Raw genomic sequence first — 18,997 nt, forward strand, 5'->3', positions numbered from 1 at the left:
TATGCTTCAGATTCTGGATCAACTTACTGTTGCGAATGACACTATACTAGTGAGTTTCGACATAGAAACCCTGTACACCAGTATTCCCCAAGACGCAACACTGGATGTACTAGGTCGAGCCCTTGAAAAAGAAGAGTGGACGTCGAGGACCCCTAGAGAGTTCGTTTTGGAATGTGCCAGACTGGCTCTCAAAAGAAATTATTTTGAGTTTGAAGGCCAGATCTTCTTACAGACGGGTGGGACATCCATGGGCAGTTCTTTTGCTCCGAGCATAGCGGGATTGTATGTTTACGATTTCGAGGAGAAGTACATCCTTGGTCAAACAAATCCCTATAGCTCAAACATCCTAATATGGCGCAGGTATATCGACGATGTGCTGACCATATGGAAAGGCACTGAGGACTCTTTGAATTCCTTCTTTAACTGGATAAATACTTGCGATGAACATCTACGCTTCACCTATGAAAAAAGTCCAGATACACTTGTGTTTCTTGATATAACAATCACGAAAACAGAAGGTAAACTAACAACTGTGACCCATCACAAGCCAACTGCAAAAAATAACCTGCTACGCTTCGAAGGCTTCCACCCGAGACCTTTGCGTGAAAACCTACCCTATGGCCAATATTTGAGGCTTCGTAGGAACTGCAGTGAACTCGCTGATTACAAGAACCAGGCAGAGGATCTCACCAAAAACCTGCAGAACCGGGGATATCCAAAAAAGATTCTCCAAAAGAGCCAAAAATGTGCGCGGAACCAACCACGTTCCGGTCTCTTAGAGCTTACAAACAAAACAGCTGGAGAAATACCCCTGACATGTGTTACTACCTATAACACCATTTCCAATGACGTCTCCCGAATAATAAGGAAACACTGGAATATCCTAAATACTGGCAACCTAGAGTGGGAAAAACCATTGTTCAGCTTCAAAAGGGCGCAGAGTATAAAGGACAGGGTGGTCAACACAAGACCAATAAAGACAACCCCCGAAAGGGAGACACAAACAACTCTATGGGATTTACCGAAAGTGACAGGCCACTTCAGATGTGGTACCTGTAGTGTCTGCCCCTTCACTAGGAATACAAAAACGCTGCAATTGGAACCAAATAAAACCTGGACTATCAGGAGTCATACAAATTGCAACAGTGAGAATGTTGTCTATATGCTGACATGCCCGTGTGACCTAAGATACGTGGGTATGACGAGCCGGAAAATAAAACTCCGGATAGGAGAACATAGAAGCACTATCAGGTGCCAAAAGACTAACACAAGACTCACTGAACATTTTCTTGCAAAAGGCCATACACCAGATGACTTGGAATGGACCATCATTGAGCAAGTCAAGCCAGGAACAAATCTGACTAAACGACTTTTCGAAAAGGAGCAAAGATGGGTATACAGGTTCTCTACCCACAAGTCTGGCTTGAATGATAATATCCCGTGGAATAGTGTATTGGCATGAATCACTACCCACAAACAATATCATGATGTATCGAAATTTGCTCAAAACATCGAGTAAAATGTAGACTTCACAATTATACAGTTAATAAAGTCGACTTCTGACTCTGTTCGCAGATCCGTTATAAGTTACCCCTATTTTGCCCTAGTAATGAAGAAATGCCCTTCGAAAAACGACAAAAAAATGATTTCATATGAAATACGATTGGTCTCCATGGCAACGTAAACAAGAGACTCTCTCTGACTGCGTCTGCTAGATACCGATGACATCAACCGAAAGCGCCGCCCCCGGAGCTCCCTGATTGGCCAATGGCAAAGTCACGTGACTACCCCACGTGATACGGCCACGCCTAACCAGGAAGCGCTCCAAACGGTACTTTACCGGCAGCCACAGTGAGCACCGGTTACTCCTCGGGGCACCACCAGCCGGAACCAAGTAGGTTTACCGCCTGATGAACAGAAGCAGCAAGTAAGTGATGCGCAACCGTTTTAATGAAGGAACAAGAGGTTCCTCGTATTTCTGAAATGAAAAGCCCGCGGGCAAGGCCACATGTTCAATTGGTCAGAACAACTAAAACCGGGCAAACTTTTCTTTTTCTTCCTCTTTTCTACATAACGATTTTAAGGAGACGGACTCTTGCCGTCTTGGAAGTGCAGGTGCCCATGAAGCGGCAATACCACAAAGAAGCGTAAGCAAAATACAATACTAGTCGCAATTCACCAAAAGCGACGTCACGACTGCCCACATATTCCAGCAGCCGTTCCCTTCGTGATCACAAGTAGAGATCACTCACTCATAGCACGCCGATTATTTTTCACTAGCTATTCACCAAATGCCAGAACTAGGTCGACACCACTTCTTTGGCATTATTCGAGTAGCGATCAGCCACAGTCCTGTTATAGCACTGTAGCAATGTAACTAAAATAGATGAATCCCTCTGTTCCAAACTCAGGATTATCATCAACTATTGACATGGTATGGCTGTGTATGTTAAATGTGACATATATGTATTGTCTACCCCTGTATGTGACCCCGTCCTGTTTGTTTTTTGTTTCCCTGTTTTTACAGGTTTTTTCTTTGAACAAAAGAATAAGCACTTATTTTACACGAGTCCACAATTTGTGCACTCTAATCTGGACTAGGGCAGGACGCACCTTAGCGTGTGTGGACCACCCAGTTCAGTCACATGGTCCTGACGAAAACCAATGAATAAAATGATGGTTGAAACATGTAGACCCTTTTAAACTTATAGTATTTATCACACCTCACATAGCACACTTAGCTATTTTTATCAAACACTAATTATACCACCGAAGCCTACCTAATTAGGCATAGGTGCAACACGTTTTTAATTAAGGGTTCAAGCACTCAAGAATAAATTACTTGCAGTGAGTAGTGTTGGCCCTTTTTAAATCACCTGTTTGATCGCCCTGTATATATAAAAGAAAAAAACGAACCAGCTCCACTGTAATCAGGTGTCGCAGCACACCCTATAGGCATTCGGCCTATGGGGTGGGACCCCGATGATGAAGCATGTCACCAACTAGGTTGGTGAGTGAGGGGTCTTCTATAAGGATATGCATTATCCGAAAACAGGCTGAGGCACATGGTGCTGAATAGAGCACCTTAGCCCCTATCCAGAGGAACGCATTTTCACGTTCTCTCTGTTTTTGAGTGGATACTCCTTTATTGTTTTTGTAACTTAATAAATGTATCACACCCCAGTACCCAGTGGTTCCAGATATTTCTTCCCTATTGACTGCCATTGATTCCGAAGCTACGTTCTTTACTGTTATTGATCTCAAGAACGCATTCTTTAGTGTCCCCATTCATTTCTTTTCGGATTCTGTTTAAACGGAAGAAGCTATAAATTCACACGAGCTCCTCAAGGCTTCACAGAAAGTCCTAGCATTTACAGTCAAGCACTTAAAAGACAACTAGACAATATACACATGCCAACTGACACTGCCCTGCTCCAGTATGTCGATGATCTATTGATCACAGCCCGTTCTGAACGTGACTGTGAACGTGCGTCACTTACAGTCTTGTATTTCCTGGCCGAGATGGGGCACAAGGTGTCCCCTTCGAAACTGCAATTCTGTGTCCAGCAAGTGGTCTACCTTGGACACTTACTGTCCAAGAGGGGTAGGCAGTTGACACCAGACCGTATCCAGTTAATAGCACATCTTCCACAGCCCAAGACTCAGAAGGAGGTGCGAGCTTTTATCGGCCTCACTTCTTACTGCAGACAATGGATTCCTCAGTACGCATATCTAGCCAAGCCACTGGTACAGTTAACGACACAGGAGGCAGCCACATTGACTGTCCTCCCTTGGACCCAAGAACATACACTTGTTTTCAATGAGTTAAAGAAAGCTTTATGCCAAGCGCCTGTTCTAGCAACACCGAACTACAGTAAGCCTTTTACACTTTTTGTCACTGAACGTGATGGTACTGCATTGTCTGTTCTCACACAAGATCAAGCAGGACAATACAAGCCCTGTGCTTATTTCTCTAGCACATTAGATCCGGTGGCCCAGGCTCTGCCTGCGTGCCTCAAGTCAGTTGCAGCCACAGCACTAGCTATCAGACAGAGTGATTCCATAGTGTTAGGACACTCCCTGACAGTACAAGTTCCACACTCCGTGGAAGTTCTTTTAAACCGAACACAGACTCAGCACTTGACAATTGCACGTTTAACAGGATATGAACTGACACTGTTTCAGCCACACATAGAAATCAGACGCTGCAACATTTTAAATCCCGCTACACTGTTACCTTCAGTTACTTCAAATCCTGCCACACATGACTGTGTGGAAGTTGTTAACACCATGACAAAGCCAAGACAAGACTTGACAGACATTGCATTACCTGATCCCGACCTGACACTTTATGTGGATGGTTCATGTATGAGAACAAGTACAGGAGAACTAGTAGCCGCGTATGCAGTGACTACTGAAACTGAAGTTATAGAAACACATCGTATTGACACCCTGTCTGCCCAAGCAGCAGAGCTCGTCGCTCTGACCCAAGCCTGCATACGAGCCAAGAACCTGAAAGTAAACATATACACAGATTCACGTTATGCATTCGGAGTCGTACACGACTTTGGAGTACTCTGGCAAGAGAGAGGTTTCATGACTTCTCATGGAACCAAGATTCAGCATGGCCCCCTCATTCAAGCTCTGTTAGATGCAATTCATTTACCGACAGCTATCGCTATCATGAAGTGCAAGGCACATACGAAAGTCACTGACATCATTTCCCAGGGTAACGACCTGGCAGATCGAACAGCCAAGCTTACAGCTCAGACTCCAGACATTCCAGTTAACACGACACAGACAGACATTCCAGTTCAGACGACTTGTATGACAGTTAAGGACCCTACACAAGACGTACTAGATATACAGTCACATGCTACTCCCGATGAAATCAAGAAATGGTCTGAACAAGGAGGGGTCCAGACAGATCAAGGATGGTTGACGAAGGGAAAAGCCACATGGTTTTCTCCCCGACTCTATGGTTCAAGTCATTATTAACACCGCACATAGCCCAGCACACTTAGGAGAAAAAGCCATGTTAGACAGTATTCAGAACCTCTGGTTTAACAAGCATTTACGAGCAGCCGCCAAACAGAAAGTGCGTACCTGCATGATCTGTTGTCAGTTCAATCCAGGTAAAGGTGTTCCGGTGGAAAAAGGTGGATTCCATCCTCCTGACCACCCTTTTGAAGTCCTCCAGATGGATTATATTCAGATGGATTGATGTCGAGGTTTCAAGTATGTCCTCGTAGTTGTATGCGCTTTGTCCAGATGGACAGAAGCATATCCAGTCTCAGATTACACTGCCGCGACCACTGCCAGGCAGTTGGTTCGTGAGTATTTCCCCCGCTATGGATTACCTAGGGTCGTGTATTCAGATAACGGCCAGCCATTCTCTTCCGAACTCATGAAACAAGTATCTCTTCTGTTAGGGTACCAGTGGAAGTTCCACTGTGTACGACATCCCGAAGCAGCTGGTCTCGTTGAGAGACATAATCAGACCCTGAAAATCCGCATTGCAAAGGTATGCGCAGAGAAAGGCGTAGATTGGATGGTAGCACTGCCAGTCGCCCTTTTTTACATGAGAATGGTCGCTCACTCCCGTTCAGGTCTGCCCCCTTACGAGGTAGTTTTCGGTCGTCCCCCAAACATGTGGGGTACACCTAGGCCACGTAAAATAACTGATGTTGACAGTAATATGCTGACAGATTACCTGGCTTCCTTGATGTCTGCACTACTCTCTTGTCGTTCACAGGTCGCCGCTGCCTTTCCAGACAACAACCAAGTGAAACCGCACGAGGTCATACCAGGCGACCTCGTTCTGATTAGAAATTTTGATCGTTCAAGTCCGCTGGAGCCCCGCTGGAAAGAACCAAAACTCGTGCTGATGACCACGAGGACCGCGATCAAGGTGGAGGGCCGCAAAGGCTGGTTGCATTCCAGCCACGTGAAACGATTTCATGGACTCCGTCCAAAGACTTTTTTCAAAGACTGCCCCGTTCTCAAGGACTGCCCAGATACTGACTCTAAACTTCCCCTGTTAGAGAAAACTCCGCAGCAGGAGTATTAAGAAAAATTACGGTCTAGTAAGTCAGCCAGTTTAATTGTCTAAGTCCCTCTCGGGTGAAACGGTTAGACAGGTTCCTGACATGTATGAGATAGACCCACATAGTGAGAGAGTTAGTCGAAACTCTAAGAGAATACGTTATCAGAAAAATCTTCGAAGTCGATGCATTTTTACCCTTTTAATTTTATTATTTCTGAGTTTTACGATTACAGGCATAAGTTATGTTTTACATATATATTTTCCTCCTACTGTTTCTCATGTACATTTTTCCTCTAATGTTACAGTAGAGCACACATTTAGTGAACTGCCTCCTCACGAATTATCCTATCGTCTTGCCATGCGCAATAATACTTTTATCCGAATGTTACACTATTCACACCAGACCAGCAATGCCACCAATTGTTGGGTGTGTGGTCGACTCCCCCCTTTCCAGACCCCGAAGGGAGTTCTGCCACTCTTTCCCTATCCGTTTTCACACAACGGTTCGTGTGGAGCATGGTCCACGTTAACGTCATCCTCAAACGATATGTCCCTTCTGAATAGAACATGTTTCCCAGACAAGGAAGGTCTTTCCCATAGAACAGGGTTAGATCTAGAAAATGAAGTATATGATTTAGGTAATTATTCCTCGAATTTCATGGTTTTGAATGTTCAGTCCGAGACTACTCCAGACTTGCCTGCTATTACAGTTCTACCAGTGAAAGGCGAATTATGTGTCAGAAAGAATGGTTCAGTACATCTAGGACATAGTGATTGTACTACTGTGGTCGAGTATAGTGACAGTGGGAAATCTAATTTCAAAGCCTCACGTCATTCGTATTTTGTATGTGGTCAGACCGCATATGTACGTCTGCCCCTCGATTGGGATGGAACATGTTACATTGCCTTCCTACTGCCACCAGTTTTTCTAGCCCCATCCGATTATCACAGAAACACACATCTAGTACACGTTAGACATAGAAGGGAGATCGAGTCCCAATTGTCGATCAGACTGAAACTGCCTTAGAACAGTATCAAGACTTCAATAAAGGTTTCTTTTTCTTCATAGGTCCTGTCCAGAATAGTAAGTTAATACGTAGGCTAACAAGAACCCTTGAAGCAGTAGTGAATGAGACTACTTCCGCTCTAGGTAACTTAACCGAGGAGCAATCTGCTATGAGATTTGTCGTGCTCCAAAATCGTCTCGTCCTTGACGTCATACTGGCCGATAGGGGCGGAGCTTGTAGAGTCATCGGATCTAGTTGCTGCATTTTCATTCCTAATAACGCACCATCTGTTTATTCAGCTATAACCAGACTTCATAAAATTGCCCATCAGTTACACCAGAATCCAGGCACCTGGACATGGTCCGGTTGGCTCTGGAGTATAATATCTGCCTGGGGATGGAAAGTATTGTCATTCCTGGGTATAGCAGTAATGATCATATTCAGTTGCTGTCTCTGTTTACAATGTGGCCCTGCGATTTGCGGCTTGTGCGCTACATCCTGTATTCCTAGTTCAAAGTCCCGTTCCAAGAAGATTCGAGACGAGCAAATGATGCTATATGAAATGATAGATGGTATCATGAATATTGATGTTTCCTGAGGGAAACGTAGGGCCAAGGAGGGAATGAGGAAATTTGAATTTTGCCTTGTCATGTGTGCCTACGTGTTCCCCATCCTATGTAATATGTGCATGATTAATATGCATATATCCCCCCATGACCAAATAAAGACGCAATTATAGTTGTGTCCAACGTTAGTATGTTAGCTATCCAGTCCCTGTGAAAGCAACGTGAATTAGGCTTCTAGGCCTATGCTGCCAACGTTTTACATTATGCACGTTAATTCATCAAATTGTCCCCGTTTCTAGGCCTCAAAGGGCCTGAACGCTGGATTCAAGCTCCAGTCTCCTGAACCCACTCTGAGGAGCGATGCAGCCCCCACCTACATCCCTGACCCTTCGCTTACTTCCTGCCGCGCAGCGCGGTGCCCGGCCTGGCTCTGTCTGCCTGCCTGCCAAGAATATGTTATGCCTACAGTTATCAGTTCAGCTCTCCGTCTTCTCATTCCTAAGCTAACGAACCGCATAAACATCTTCAGCTATAGTCTAGTCTTCCTGTCTCCATGTAAGAGAATTACTGTATTAATATCCATAGAAGATTCATAGCACACGCAATACATGAAGAATATATGCATGCCTCAGCCTTAGTGTCCAGTAGCCTTTACTCTGATGACTTTTAGATTCTATCAACATGTACTCCAAACACAAGATACCAGATATGCTATAGGTACATGTCGTCCTGACATCGCAGACTTTAGTCTCCTCTTCTAGTGCAGAAGTCAGAGCCCCCAGCTCTCCCCAGATACACGTCATGGTCCGTTTGCGCGCACCACTAGGTTAAAGGTTCCAGCTGCCCAGGTAGCCCCCTCTATGTATCCACCCATTTATGACACTTCTGTGACGTTCTCATCACATGTCTTCGTGCACGCCCTGTGCACGCCTTCTTTTTACGCCCATGTGTTCTTATCTTACGTTTGTCACTTGTTACGCCTACTGTATGCAATGTAATTGTAATGTTTTCCTATATATACTATGTACTGTTAATGAAACGTTGCAGCTGCCATTCCATGCCATTCTATTTCAGGCTGTTCCGATCCTGCACCTTCCCTTGTGCCTGATTAAAGCCTGTTCAACTCAGATACCCCGGATCCTGCCTCTTATTTATTGAGCTATCTGTTTTAGTTAATGCATAGAAAAATAGTACCGGTAATTAATTATTTATTTACCACAAGTCGACTATTTTATCTCATCTGGATTACGCCAGTTCCCTCCTGTTGGGGGCAAATAGGGCTGAAGTAGTCCGGCTGCAGCATGTTCAAAACGCTGCTGCCAGAACCTTGGTGGGGCTCCCACGGTTCTGCCCTGTGGCTGGCGTTATTCGGAGACTTCACTGGCTTCCTATGGTAAAGCGCATCCAATTTAAGATTTTGTGTCTTTCTTTTAAGTTTCTGATGCTCACTAGGCCTAGCCGGTTAGGTAATCTGTTTACCCCTTATGTTCCCCCCTCGCCAGTTGTGTTCCCCGGGTGAAGAGCTGTTGTGCGGGGGGCCGTTCCTTTCGCTGCCTGGCGGCAAAGCTATGGAACTCCTTGCCTGAGCAGATACGCAGTATTTATTATTTATTTATTTATTTATTTATTACGGGATTTATAATGCGCATGGCTGCCTCAACGACGAGGCGTCCCAGTGCAACCATAAACCTAACCTGAGCAGGAGAGCGTAGCAAGCGAGGGATGTCACAGAGTGGGGAATAGCCAAGTCTTAAAGGACCTACGAAATGTCAGGAGATTGGGGGTGGCACGAATACATACTGGAAGAGAGTTCCACAGTTTGGCCGCCATGTGGCCAAACGACCGGCCCCCTGCCCTTGCTTTCCTAACACGGGGAACACAGACCAAATCTTGATTAGTCGATCGTAGGACTCTATTAGGCAAGTATGGCTTCAGTAGGCCCGATAGTCCCTCAGGGGCTTGAAATCTCAAGATTTTGTGCGCAATACAGAGCACTTTGAACTGGATGCGTGCTTCAATTAGCAACCAGTGCAACTTCACAAGAACTTGGGCCACAGAGTGCGATCTGGGAAGAGCCACTAACATACGTGTGGCTGCGTTCTGGACCCTCTGCAAGCGTTTGATGCTCGTCTTGTTAGCACCCAGATATAAGGCATTGCTGTAATCAAGCCTCGCCAAGATGGAAGCCTGCTTGTTTTTAGGAAAGCCATCAAAACCTTTCTCTTTCCTTTAATTTGGCCTTTGTGGTCTTCTTTTGGTACTGTTCTGTTGTGGTGTCTGGCCCGCCTTACTGATGCTGAAAGCGCAGGGACGCCGCTCTGCTTGGGCAGCTGTGCGCTACACAAGACCTAGTACCAATAACAATAACACCTTTAGCTCCTGAGAGTAAGTTAGGTAAGCAGATCCTACATATGTAACAATGCATTCTGATACAGATCCTGTCCCATCTCCAGATCTTGAAAAAGGGGTACTCTCTACAAAACAGAAGATCAAGGAATTGTGGGATGAAAGCTACACAGCAAGTCATGGCTCCCATTTTAAGTAACAAAAAAAATCCCTGGTCTTCAAAACTGTTAAATGATGTGGTCAAACCCCACATACACTTTAGCCTTCTCCTTGGAGATTCAGAAAATATCCAGTTTAAGTAAAAGATGATCATTATGAAGCAAACTGGGACAAAATGTATGGGCATTCTGCCGGGTAGAACCTTTGCCATACTTCACATACATTGAAAAATAAAGGTTTGTAAATGACGGCCTGGGACTTATAAACAATCTTTATGAATAGCATGGTGCTTTCAGCCAATAACCAGCAAAGGTACACCCTGAGGCTCGCATAACTATCAGAAGTGAAGTGTCATAGGGTGGTCTTATGAATAGCTGGGTGCCTTAAGCCAACAATGTGAAACCAAATTAAACCCTGAAGAAGAGTGCATGACACTGTGGTCCAATTGCAACATTGGAGCAAGATATGATTTTGTTGTGGAGGGGTAGGGCTGCTAGTGGCTGCTTGGCATTACCCTGACTTCCACAGGTTAGATGCCACTAGTCTCCCAATGATAGATGTCCATTTAACAGAAACTTGTCCAATACACTAGGTAACCTTCTGTATCCCCGGAGTTCATTTGCATCTCTTTAGTATCACATAGGAAGCCAACCAACATGACTCTAGGTACTGTGGTATCAACAGTATTGGATACATCTTCCGTAAAGGCCCCGATTATGGGGAAAGTCACAATAGGGTATGGGACTACAAAATGTAGACCAACCCCAGATTAAACTTTACATCTCAGAAAACCATTAAATTAATTGAAAGATTACTCTACGGTGATGTGTCTTTCGGTAGCATGGTCCAGGACTGGACTTTTCCACAGCTGATAACTGCAACTGCAGACATTTGAAATTCCAGATGAAATATTTACATTTGTATCAATTTAGAAACATGTGCACCGTTCCTGGTGCAACGGTGCTCGAGACATCACCCAATCATTCCTAGGGTTGAAGATAGTTATTTAGACACTAGCAGCTCACAATGCCCACACGTTGGAGTAACACCTTGTACCTTTTATCTGCCATCACCTTCTGGAAGCTACAATAGGTGGGAGTGACCTTTCATCAGACATGCAAGTCTCACTGCCACTCCTTTGATAGGCAGCCTACTATGATGCTGAAATTTGCTTACAGTCCAAATAGTGTTTCTAGAAAGCAGTGTTTATCCCTTAGCTCTCTTCTGTTTTGACCATGAGCAGTTGGACGTGTTGGAGTGGGCCCTTTGTTTCTCAATTTCAATAACGTTTTGTTCTTCAATAAGAATCATATTCAGAAAATCTTTATTCGGATGCGATTAACATCCATGAAAGTGACATGACAATCCATAGCAGTTAAAAATCACACACAATATAAAAAGTAAATAATCAAGATAAGAAATATACATAGCAGAAATTGAGCAATATACATACAGTAAAACAGTATAGCAGCATTCCTATAAAACACTGGCATACCAGGCCGACAGTCCTTCAACATTTTCATAATACTTTCGGAGATTTATAAAATATATGCCAAAGACGATCAATTTCTATAAAAATGGGTAAAAGCGCGAAAAATCAAAGTTCATCACAATTCATTGTGCCCCGTGAATGTACAGCTGCACGAAGATATGAGCCCACGCAGTTACAAGTCTCTTCATCAGATAGTATTGTAAATAGTGATAGGCCTGGATACAGTGCCACGGATTCCTATGCCTTATAAAAGGGACTAACATATTTTTAGAGTAACTATTATAAAAATCACAGAAGAAGAGAAAGTGTAACATTATCTGATTGGAAAAACCATTGCAAGGGCAGGCTCTAGTGTCAAGCCTGCACTGATACCCAAGAGGGATGCAGGGTGAATATTTAATATCTGCTCTGAAGCGAAATAGCAGGGAACGTATCCAATTCCCAATGGTATTCCACACATAGCCAGTGGGAGAGGTCTCGGGATTAAGATGCAAGCAGCGTGCAACTGTTCGTTTCAAGATCTCACCTCTCAGCCTATCTGCTTGCATCTGACCCAGTAATAAAGCCTTTATCCCCTATCTGCCAGAGACATCATGGGATGCTGAGTCTGAGAAAATGTGAGCTAAACCAATCCCCTTCAAATGATTTTTTAACATAGGCCAACCATGGGATAGATGAACCCTTATCACAAGCCAGGCAGTCCCTTGCGAGTGATATTTCCTACGTCATAATAAATTAAGCTTGATGAAATGTAGACACTAAAATAAGTTAGACCCAACTCCTTATGGCAGACTTAGGGTGAAGTAGATAAAGGAGCAGCCAAAAACGTTCCTACAAAATCGGTTTTCTGCCCTTTGTAGGGTATATAGTCGGTGGTACCCCAACTCATTATTTTTCAATGAAGCTGTGAGATTTTGGAGGCTGTTAGGACTGTGTACAATGTTCCAAGTCAAAAACCTACTGAGCAAATGAGGTGTGACTCACTATATACAATTAGCAGCAATCAACGCTGCTGAGGTGTCGCACACATGATATCCGAGGATACAGCTATCAACGATCAGATACAAAATAAAAACCCATATGACAAGCTGACTAGAGCCATCAGCTATACAAAAATACGAGTATCCCTGCGATCAAGAACATTTGAACTGCTTAACTGTGTTTGGCTTGGCAGTTCGGGCTGGACTGTTCCCATGAGACACAGGGTCAGACTGATTTGCATATGGCCATGTCTGAACTGGGGTGGCAGAGTGGGCTAAAGAACGGTGATGGATTAAACCCAGATCAGTTGACTGGGGGTGAGTGCTTGTATTGTCAACGCTCGTCCATCATTTCCTTTGGTTTTTCTTTGTTCGCCATAAGTTGGCAGGGTATGCTCAGACGTGAGTCCCTTGCTCACTTTGCCACTAGATTCAAGCAAGCCGGGCTGAAGACGGCTGAAATGCAAGAAACCGGTCCTCGGTAGCTTGTTTCCGGTCCAGGGAAGTCATGGCTTGGCAGTTCGGGCTGGACTGTTCCCATGAGGCACAGGGTCAGACTGATTTGCATATGGCCATGTCTGAACTGGGGTGGCAGAGTGGGCTAAAGAACGGTGATGGATTAAACCCAGATCAGTTGACTGGGGGTGAGTGCTTGTATTGTCAACGCTCCGTCCATCATTTCCTTTGGTTTTTCTTTGTTCGCCATAAGTTGGCAGGGTATGCTCAGACGTGAGTCCCTTGCTCACTTTGACACTAGATTCAAGCAAGCCGGGCTGAAGACGGCTGAAATGCCAGTAACCGGTCCTCGGTAGCTTGTTTCCGGTCCAGGGAAGGCATGGCTTGGCAGTTCGGGCTGGACTGTTCCCATGAGGCACAGGGTCAGACTGATTTGCATATGGCCATGTCTGAACTGGGGTGGCAGAGTGGGCTAAAGAATGGTGATGGATTAAACCCAGATCAGTTGACTGGGGGTGAGTGCTTGTATTGTCAACGCTCCGTCCATCATTTCCTTTGGTTTTTCTTTGTTCGCCATAAGTTGGCAGGGTATGCTCAGACGTGAGTCCCTTGCTCACTTTGCCACTAGATTCAAGCAAGCCGGGCTGAAGACGGCTGAAATGACAGAAACCGGTCCTCGGTAGCTTGTTTCCGGTCCAGGGAAGGCATGGCTTGGCAGTTTGGGCTGGAGTGTTCCCATGAGGCACAGGGTCAGACTGATTTGCATATGGCCATGTCTGAACTGGGGTGGCAGAGTGGGCTAAAGAACGGTGATGGATTAAACCCAGATCAGTTGACTGGGGGTGAGTGCTTGTATTGTCAACGCTCCGTCCATCATTTCCTTTGGTTTAACTGTGTTTGGAAGCATGAGCATGAGCTAGATTTCTTTGATCACAAAAAGCCCATATCATGGTGGTTAAATACTACGTTTTGATGTGTAAGTCTTACCTTAGTAAACACGGGGCCAATGCCTGATGAATGGCCTGCAGATGGACCCTGTACCTGTGGAAAAGCCAACATACGTTTATTAGCTTCTTAAAAATGTGCAACTTAAGTATGGTCAGATTTCTTTTGCAAATATAGGTCACTTGACAAGCTCAAACATTCTTTAATAGGGAAAGTATTGATTAAAATAAACCAGAACTCTCAAACAAAATTCAGCTATTTTACCATCAACATCCCTAGATATATATTGAGAGCACCTTCCTTACAATTTGGAGCCAATTTAATAAAGTGGCAGCATTCAATTTTTTTTTAAATTGAACACTATAGCCCGGACCACGAAGAGTAGCCTAATTTTTCACACTTGCTAATATTATTATATTATCAATTTGTAAGGTATAAAAAACATGAAAAGAAGGGTTCCTCAAACATTTTCAGTGTCGTATACTGTAGACTACACTAAAAATTGCTTAAAATATAACGTCGTTATTTGATGTTAACAAACACTGATAAGTCAGATACATGCCTATTGGCAATCTCTTTCGATGCTCTTTACCCCTATTTACACGAAAAGAGTTTATTTTTCAGTGTTACAAATTCGGGACAAGGGCCCAGATATTATGACATACCACCCATAAAGGAATTACTAGTATGCTATGTCTTTCAATGTTATAGTACGTTACAGTACATTTGCATGCCATTTTCTGTAATTAGCAGGGTGTCATAGTACTGTATATAAGAACTTCATCAAGTAATGTGCAAACTGCTTTATATGTTAGTCCGGCCCTTTGATCTGTGAGTTTCACTGAGTGGGTGAAGTAATCAGTCAAAATTTCACTTCAAATGAACAAAAATCAATCCACACCAGTAACATTTTTGTATCATTCAAAACCGCATAAATATTTTAAATGAAGACATAATTTACTAGTCTAAACACAGAACGAAACAAATAAACATCAAGTTAATTGCATTTAATGAATGAACCTGTTAAGTGTTTGTAATACTCCTAGATATTCCGAATAGTTGAATTCCCATTAAAATATAATCTTGTTATACATTTTTGCACTGTCAGTATAGCTGACAGTCTAGCACTGGAGCACGCTGTTTTCAGCTTCCCTCTCTTGTTTGTTGTACAGTGTATGTATTGCACTTACTGCTAGGTGTAGAGGTGTATATGAATCCCTTCATTTAAAGTCTGCCGGTTAACAATGTACATCATACATTCTCTGGAAGAACTTCTGGAAACTTCTACATGAACGAAACCTATTTTAAGAATTAGCAAAGCAGTGTAACCTTAAACTGCCTGGAGTGTGCATACGTAAACCAACACATTAAATCACTATGGGAGAATTCAAAAATATCTAGACAAAATATTTTATATTTAAAGTTGCTGTCATGAGCCGGCAATGACGTACTTCCCACAAATTCAGGTCTGTTCCTATCTAGGCTGTGACTTTATTCTGCCTTCCTTTTCTGTTGAGGGTTTTGTGATTTCACCACTAAACTGGAAGAGTATTTTTCAGTCACATGCACATTTATTCAGTTCCTTTCACACACCCCTAACTTAAGTGATCTTCAGTTGGTGTCATCATTATTACAACAAAGTCTAACGAGGTTCCTGGAGCTCACTTTCAACTAAATGTATGAGCGTCAGCCTCTCAGATTCTGACGGGGTACAATGTGGCATTTGAATGACAAGTATTGGTACAGTTAAGAAGTTTCGACTTCGGAATCTCCTGGCTTTGCAAATGGTTTTTAGCCAAACTGCGCTGCATCCTGGATGCTGGGCGACATGGTTAAAGAATTAAACAAAAGCCTTTGACGAGCATAGTTTTGAAGGTGTGGCTCACTGGTTAGAGGCAGCAGACCCGAGAGCAGAAGTCAGCCCGGGACCAGGGTTCAATTCCCGACGCGGCCGTGGACCTTGGTCAGCGGACTCGATAATTCTCGCTTCGGTGCTTACTCTAATCAGGGGTTCCACTCGGCAACTCTGGGCATTGGCTTGCCTAATCTCCACAACGGCCCCATCAATTCCAGGGATTCCTAGCTCCACCTTGGGGACTCCCAGCAGGGACCATCCCACAGGGAAAGCCAGGACGGGTTCCCCAGAGTTATACAGCGCCAGGAGACCTATGGATGGGTAGCAGTGCGCTTTACATGCTCAAATACATACACATACAAGGTGCGAGCAACACGTATGTGAGTACATACAAAATAATGACGCTGCTTTTTTTGCTTTTTTGTTACCGATCTGAGTTGGATCGGTAACGAAAAAGAAAAAAACACACATGAATGTATTTTTTAAAGCAGATTGTGGCAAAGCAACGAGATTGGGAGGATGCAACGTGGCTGGGCAGTATAGGCAACAAGAAGGGTGTGGGTATGGCAAGCAACACGGAGGGCGTGGCAGGAAGCACAGGATGGGCACGAGTTGGGCAGAAGCAACAAGGACGGCGCGGGTGGGAGAAAAGCAAACGGGTGAGAGAGAGCAATATGGATCTGGCAGTAGGAAACACATGGTCAAAAGAGAAGTGGAGAGGGGCGTGGCTTACGCGCCGGCGAGTGATGGTGCTGCCTTCGTGAGCTCCGTGAAGACGCGGGAATCCCGGCTGTTTTTCTGGTAATTTCCCCGCATACGGAGACCGGCAAACTGCATCCCTGCACGGCGGAACATGGTCCCCGTGCGTTGCGAGTTGCAGCGGCCCTCGTAATTGCCGCCATCATCTCCTTTTACTGCTGCACTTTCTTCAGCTACTGCGGGACGCGGGCGGCCGCCATTTTGTGCCGCCGCGCTCGCGTCCCGTTTTTCTGTCATCTCTACCGCCTTAGCAGCCAGTTATCCTCCTGCTGCAACAAATGGCCATATTTTGACAAGGTATGTGCTACGGAATGCGCATCATGCTACTACTATGTTGTCATGACTTTTACCGCCAAAGCTCTCTTCATAACTTCTAATTACGCTAATACTACATAGCGGCGGCCATTTTGTGGTGCTCCCTGCGCAATGCTCAATACCTTCCTTTCCTCTGCTGACAATCCTCCGTGGAACATCAACTGATCCCCTTGGGTTCCATATATTATGGACGCTTTGCTGTTTCTCTGATACCATATTCCTGGATGGTTTTTTGACTGCGTTTTGAATTGATTTTTACTACATTTTGACGCAAGTCCTGTGGGTTTGAGGTATTGCTTCTCCATTGCTCCGTATTACCTCATATTTGACCTCTTCCATCCAGTACTTCTTATACCTCTACATATAGGGTCTCAACATTTTGTCTATTGCGGTGTGGCTTCCATCACTGCGGTCCTTCTAGTTTGCCCCTCTGTTGGCATCATGTCTCAGAACGCAGGCCACGCGAGATCGTCTGTCACCGGTACCACACCGAAACGCCTTAAGAATGACCCTCCATCTCCAATTCGCTCCTCTCAGAACCCCGTGCTGGATTCTATTCTCGAAGAGGTTCGTGGCTTACAACCTTTCATGTTGGCAACTAACGAGAAGCTCAAGCAGATAGAGGATAGATGGGTCGTCATGGAGAACAAAGTTCTGCAACTAGAACAACGCATCAGTGACGTCCAGGATGTCTCTACGAAAATTCCTATTCTTGAAAAAGAGATACAGCAGTTGAAATTTCACACAGAGGACCTTGAAATTCGTTACAGGAGGAATAACCTCCGTATTTATGGTGTTCCGGAGTCCCTTGGGGAGGCTGATATGGTGTCCTTCATCCGCAAATTTCTCTATGAACTTTTGGAACTCCAACCAGAATCTATTCCTCTAAACATACAGCGTGCTCATCGTTTGGGCCGTCCAACGTCCAACCCGACCAAACCTAGAGGTATTATCCTGCTTTTTCTTGAATTCACCGAATTGATGACTGTTCTTAAAGCTGCAAGATCAAAACATCGCCTCATTTGGTCGTGACACACCATCTTTATAGCCCAGGACTTATCAAACGCCACAAATGCACGTCGCAAGGAGTTCCTTAATCTGCGTCCACGTATGAGGGAATTGAGCATTCAATATGGAATCCTACATCTTTGTCTCTGCAAAATAACTCACAATGGTCGTTCCCGTACATTTGATGATCCTCTGAAGCTTCGAGAGTATCTCCAAACTGTCTCTGCTTCCACAATGGACACTAATGACTGAAAATAACTCTTTTCTGTTCTCTGCATCCACTTATCTTCTGTCTTGACGACTGTTGTGGCCTTGTCCCGGTCTCTTCATTGTAATTCTTTGCTACGACTTTTCTTCTTTTTTTTGGATTGTATCCTATCTATATTCCCGCGTTTTCCTCGCTCTGTGGGGTAGGCGCCCGCGCTGGCGTCTCCATGCTCCTAATGTCTAGGTATTCTCTTTTCTCTCAGGTCTGGCGTCTTTGCCTTGATCTGTTTCTTATCTCTCTCCTTCTTTTTCTTTCTTCTCTTTTTCTTCTTTTCACAGGCCATTCATGTTTTCCCCTTGCTCATTTATGTTCCGTTCTCTTTTTTGTATCTCTTATTTCCTTTCTTATTGTTACCTCCTGTACTCCTCATTGTTCCCCCTCTCTTTTTTCTATGCTTGAGATGCTCATTCCTCTACTGTTTCTCTATATTTACCCGATTTTCCTTGCCTTTGTTCATATTTTGTATTTGATTCTCATTTCTAACATGTTTGTCTCCATTGTCTTTCCTTGTAGTTGTTCACCCGCAGTGTATTGGACCCTGATGTTACCCTCCTCCCTTGCCTTCCATCATGTGTAATTTTGTAACGTGGAATGTTCGTGGTCTTGGCAACCCTGTTAAACGTCAAAAGGTACTGTCCCATCTATCCAAGTTAAATGCTCAGATTGCTTTTCTCCAAGAAACTCATTGTACAGATGTCGAATCGTTGAAACTTAAAAGGGCATGGGTGGGTCAAATTGTATTTTCTTCTGCTGTTGATAAAAAAGGTGGTGTTGCTATATTATTTCGTAAACGTT

At 44.2% G+C, this 18,997-nt stretch overlaps 1 protein-coding gene across 2 annotated transcripts in view; it reads right to left on the reverse strand.

The window, feature by feature from the left end:
* Positions 1-18,997, reverse strand: part of MYOT (myotilin) — a 673,370-nt gene that overhangs the window by 519,029 nt on the left and 135,344 nt on the right. For both annotated transcript variants that reach the window (XM_078653296.1, XM_078653297.1), the window contains exon 4: positions 14,040-14,093. In XM_078653296.1, coding sequence (XP_078509422.1) covers positions 14,040-14,093 — 54 coding nt within the window. The remainder of the gene's footprint in view (positions 1-14,039; positions 14,094-18,997) is intronic.

This window comes from Lissotriton helveticus, chromosome 7, assembly GCF_964261635.1.
Source record: "Lissotriton helveticus chromosome 7, aLisHel1.1, whole genome shotgun sequence".
In the NCBI taxonomy this organism is placed as follows: Eukaryota; Metazoa; Chordata; class Amphibia; order Caudata; family Salamandridae; genus Lissotriton; species Lissotriton helveticus.